Source organism: Phaseolus vulgaris, chromosome 1, assembly GCF_000499845.2.
Source record: "Phaseolus vulgaris cultivar G19833 chromosome 1, P. vulgaris v2.0, whole genome shotgun sequence".
In the NCBI taxonomy this organism is placed as follows: Eukaryota; Viridiplantae; Streptophyta; class Magnoliopsida; order Fabales; family Fabaceae; genus Phaseolus; species Phaseolus vulgaris.
In genome coordinates, this window is record NC_023759.2 from 31,280,660 (window position 1) to 31,286,313 (window position 5,654).

Genomic DNA, 5,654 nt, shown 5'->3' on the forward strand with positions numbered 1-5,654 from the left:
TTGCTATTATCGATGGTGTGATTGCAAATGGCAACAAGAATCAGATTTGAGGCTGCTGAGCCATCAAAGCAAAAGGCAAAAGACCAACACAGTATTTAATACAAAAACTATGTGACCTTAGGTGGCCAAGTAAACAAAAAGGCCACAAAACACACCTTGATCACTCAGACTTTAACATATAAAATTTACATCTTGTTCATCACACCAGAATGTTTTCCCAAACGGCTAAACCCAATAATGAAGTAACAGATAAAATAATATAGTATTGGGAAACGCAACTTTCTCAGAATACATAGAGAACAAGGATGGAAAATAAAATAGAAAACAACGAAAAAGCATGGGAATTTTATAGTCATTCTTGTGGCAACAAGCATCCATATAAATATATCACCATACGTCAGGATTCATAATTAAAAAAGAAAAGACATCATTTAACAACAAATTGGGCTTTACAATGACAATGACATGCAGAAACAAGACAGAGATCGGTTAGGAGGGTTTTAACTTGCACAACTGTGGTTTTCTCAGTTGTTGAATAGAGACGCCGAATAGAACAAGTCACCATTGTTTTTTACAGCACCACTTGGCACTTTCTCACTAATTTAAGCCGGCCCCTCCTACATATACATAGATAGATAAATAATGCATGCATATGCATATACCCTTTGGTTCCAATTACAGCTTCCTCAAAATCCTTCATCTTCATTCGTGGCTCTTCCTTTTCCTTGAGAAGAGTGATCGATGAGAAAGAGTGAGTGAGTGAGTGAGAATTGAGAAAAAGAAGATGGACAGGCTCATAAAAGTAGACCCGACAAACACTGTTCCAATAAGGATTGAGGCAGGGCAAAAATGCCACGGCAAAATCACCTTACGCAATGTTATGTACACCATGCCGGTGGCATTCAGGCTTCAACCGTTGATCAAAACGCGTTACACTGTGAAGCCTCAATCTGGAATCATATCCCCATTAGCCACAGTAACCATAGAAATCCTCTACCATCTCCCACAAGCCTCCACTCTCCCTCACTCCTTTCCTCACTCCGAAGACTCCTTCCTCCTCCACAGCGTCGTCGTTCCCGGCGCCACCATCAAAGAACCCTCCTCCATGTTCGAATCCGTCCCCTCCGACTGGTTCACCGCCAAGAAGAAACAAGTCTTCATCGACAGCGGCATCAAGATCATCTTCGTCGGTTCACTCATTCTTGCGCACCTAGTCCACGACGGCTCCATAGATGAAATCAGAGAAGCTCTCGAACACAGCGAAGCTTCATGGAAATCCGTTGACTCCGTTGACTCAAACGGCGACACGCTCCTCCATGTGGCGATTTCCAAAAGCAGACCCGACCTAGTTCAATTACTCCTCGAGTTCAACGCAGACATCGAAGCAAAAGATCGTTCTGGCATGACACCGCTGGAAAAAGCTTGCTCTTTAGGAGAAGAGCTGATCGTTGAGCTTCTCTTAGCTCACAAGGCCACCACAGAGCGAACGGAAACCTCGTCGTCGTTGGGAGCGATTCATTTGTCGGCGAGAGAAGGGCACGTGGAGGTTCTGCGGCTGCTGTTACTCAAAGGCGCGAACGTTGACTCGTTGACCAAAGACGGCGAAACCGCGCTGCACCTTGCAGTGAAGCATGGCGAGAGAGAATTCGTGAGGATGTTGCTGGCGAACGACGCGAGAACCGACGTTCGCGACTCGCGAGAGGGTGACACGTGTCTGCACGTGGCCGCGGGTGTGGGAGACGAGGAGATGGTGAAGCTGTTGCTGAAGAAAGGGGCGAACAAGGAGGTGAGGAACTTCGCGGGTAGGACTGCGTACGACGTGGCGGCGGAGAACGGGCATGCAGGCGTGTTCGACGCGCTTGGGCTGGGGGACGGGCTGTGCGCGGCGGCGAGGAGGGGGGAGGTGAGGAGCATCCAGCGGCTGATCGAGGGCGGCGCGGTGGTGAACGGAAGGGACCAACACGGGTGGACGGCGCTGCACAGGGCGTGTTTCAAGGGGAGGGTGGAGGCTGTTAGGGTTTTGTTGGAGAGAGGGAGCGAGGTGGACGCGAGGGATGAGGAGGGGTACAGTGCGCTGCACTGCGCGGTGGAGTCGGGGCATGCTGACGTGGCGGAGGTGCTGGTGAAGAAGGGGGCGGATGTTGAGGCGAGGACTAACAAGGGCGTGACGGCGGTGCAGATGGCGGAGGCGTTGGGTTACGTTGGGATAACGAGGGTGCTGGAGAGCATGGGACACGTGGCTGAGGGAGAACAGCATGGGAAGGTGAAGAGGAAAAAGAAGAAGATGGGAAAAGCGAGGGAGAGAGAGATTCGTGGGAGCTTTGATCGGTCAATGCCTTTGGCTGTGCTCTGATATCAAATGTAGATTTCTTCAACCTCTTCTTTCTTTAATTCTCACCCCTTCTTATTATAATTCTTATAATAATAATAATAATATGTTCTTCCTTATTCAATCTCATCATCATCACACTGCTATAAATCTTTTTCACTATTCTTTGCTTTTGCAGTTGAGTTGGGTTTTTGTGCTCACAACTATATATTATCAATTATGTAACAATTAAATCCCGTATTATTCATTATCTGTTTTAATCAAGGACAAAGCTATAGCCACCTCTAATAATTCAATAACATAATTATAAATGTCTTAAGGTTTCATCATTTTCTACTTCTTTTGAGATGGATTGCCGTTCACTAAAAGAATACAACCTTAGAAATTAAGAAAATGTTACTTTAATAATTACCTAATCAAACACACTAATTTACAACTTTTCAAAATTTCTTCATCTCATCATATATGACTTATATCTTAATAAAAAAATTATTTGTTTTTTCTATTTTTAGCAATTATAATATAAAACAATATAATTTTCAATATATTAGGACTCAAAAATTAATTATAGAGTCGAAAACTAGAGTTTTCAAGAGTACAATGATTCAATATTTTATACTCGAGTACAATGAATTCAATATTTTATACTCAAGATATACACGTAGGTTAATTTTCATAAATTTTGTTTTTTATTTTGATGTAATTATCCAGAAATATTTTCACACGTTTTAGGTCATTTTTCTAGAGTCATTAAAAATATATCATGTTGAAAATGCATTACATATTCAAAAGTTGACAAAAAAATATAACTTATAAGTAAAAGAAAGCTTGTAACTTATTGGAAAGTTTAAAAACAAGTTTAATTTATAAATTGTATTGGTAAAAGGCTTACCCAATATCATTTTTCGGTCGCTCCTCCTTTATCTTTTTTCTCGCACTTGTTGTTTCATGTACTCTGTCAAGAGTGGTTCTGTAAAAGGTTTTCGACGATTAAGTGTTTTGTATTAGAGTGAATAATATATTAATAAAAGCGTACCTTATTGTTGTATAATCATGCTTATTTATATTGTTTATTATGGAATATTTCATTTATGGGTTGCACTTAATGTATATATTTTCTAAAATGACAATAGCTAGCATATTTATCGCATGTTACCAGATGTGTAGTGTGTTACCTGATTTATTGTGTATCTCGTTATCTTATTTGTGCATTAATTCTATCCGGCTGAACGACTTCCGATACCGAGTGACGTGGTTCACTTGTTGGGAAAAATGGATGATTTCCCCACTAAAACAGAACACTAACAGAGCTACCCGACAAATAATATTGAATACTATAACAAAAGAGAAAGCAACATAATACTAATAAATAGAGCGGAATAATAAAAGAGATAAAGAGAAAAAAAAACATACCCGAAACTTGTTAACAGAGTTCGACCATTTTAGCCTAATCTCCGAGCACCGCTGAAACAACCCGATTTTACTATTATGGGAGAAGATATTACAAATTGGGATATTTAACAGTGAAGGAGGAGAGGTTAATTTATATCCCTCAAACCTCCTTCCCAAACAATGAACCCACCGATGTGGGACTTGAGATTAAGCCAAAATCAACAAATCTCCACCTTGGCTTAATTTCAAGTCCCACCTAATACAAATCTTCTCAAAACATAACAAAAACAAACTTTGCAGTGCTTCAAATTTGCGCCTCCGGGCGCCAACTTCAAATGTGCAAGATATTAACCAAGTCTAAACAATGTTCAAACTTGGCCCTTGTAACCACCTTGGTGAGCATATCTGCAGGATTCTCCGTAGTGTGAATCTTCTGGAGAACAATCTCCTCTTCTTCGAGAATCTCACGCACAAAGTGATAGCGAACATCAATAGTTTCGTCCATGCATGAAAGACTTGATTCTTTGCTAAATGAATAACACTCTGACTGTCAGAATATAACTCAAGTTGTTTCTGACCAACTCCTAAGTCTTTAAGCAACCCATGAAGCCAAATTGCTTCCTTCACAACCTTTGTAATCGCCACATACTCTGCCTCTATCGTAGACAAAGCCAACGTAGACTGCAAGGTAGACTTCCAACTAACTGGCGCTTTTGCTAAAGTGAACAAATAGTCAGTTGTAGACCGTCGCTTATCCAAATCACCTGCATAATCAGAATCACAATATCCAACTATGCATTGACCAAGTGATTCATCTTGCTCAAATGCCAATCCAACATCTAAGGTATTTTGGAGGTACCGTAGAATCCATCTCACAACTTGTCGATGACCCTTGCCTGGATCATGCATGTACCTGCTAACAACACTCACAGCCTGTGAAATATCTGGTCTCGTACACACCATTGCATACATCAAGCTTCCAACTGCATTTGCATATGGGACTTTCGCCATGTATTCTCGTTCTTCATCAGTCGCCGGAGATAAACAGCTACTCAATTTCAAATGAGGAGCAAGTGGGGTACTTACAGGTTTTGTATCTTCGTGTATACCAAAACGTTGTAGTACCTTCTGCAAATACTGCTTCTGTGACAGCCAAAGTTTTCCCCTATCTCTGTCCCTGTTTATCTCTATGCCGAGAATCTTCTTGGCTTCCCCCAAATCCTTCATCTCGAACTCTTTACTCAACTGAGCCTTTAACCTGTCAATCTCACTTGGCTCTTTGCTGCATTCAGCATATCATCAACATATAAGAGTAAGTAAATGTAGGAACCATCTTGAATTTTGCGCAAATACACACTGATGTGATTCCACTAGCACAATATGAATGATTCTTGACATTCTTAGGAATCATCTTGAGTTGGATATGAGATAGGCACTTTAAGATAGAATTGGATCATGGTTCTATGATCAAGAACTCACCAAGACTAGTACCAAAACCCAAACTCATATGGAAGTTCCATGTATTGTCAAATTGAACCGAATAAAATGATTGAAAAGGCAAAGGCACCGAACAAAAAAGAGTAAGAACAAAATTGCACTGAACAATTAATCAAGAAAATCAAGAAAAGAGTAATTAAATTCAAAATTCCCCCCAAATACATGAAAGTGGCGCCAAGCATGAGGAAGGTGTGACCTCCTCTCTCACTTTGGCACCTCCCTATTACTCCTACACCTCTCTACTAACGCACACCCCCCCTAAGACTCCTAACTAAAGACCTAAAGATGCTTTAACAAAAGAGGTTTCTAATGTTTCCCTCTAAGCACCTTCAAACAAAGAAATTACAAAAAGAGAAAACAAACGTCCATTAGCTCCTAAAGCTTTGAACATGCTCCTTGTAAGCCTTTGAGGTGGGCTTTGAACTCCATGAGCGTC

At 41.1% G+C, this 5,654-nt stretch overlaps 1 protein-coding gene across 1 annotated transcript; it reads left to right on the plus strand.

Annotated features, from left to right (window-relative positions):
- The first annotated feature begins 324 nt into the window (after positions 1–324).
- LOC137813919 (protein VAPYRIN-like) lies at positions 325–2,458 on the plus strand. Its single transcript, XM_068616401.1, has one exon. It carries the CDS (start codon positions 785–787, stop codon positions 2,351–2,353), a length of 1,569 nt encoding a protein of 522 aa, XP_068472502.1. The 5' UTR covers positions 325–784; the 3' UTR covers positions 2,354–2,458.
- The last annotated feature ends 3,196 nt before the right edge of the window (positions 2,459–5,654 follow it).

What these genes read in the sequence shown, in the direction of transcription:
- LOC137813919 (XM_068616401.1), top strand. Translation starts at nt 785, where the DNA reads ATGGACAGGCTCATAAAAGTAGACCCGACAAACACTGTTCCAATAAGG.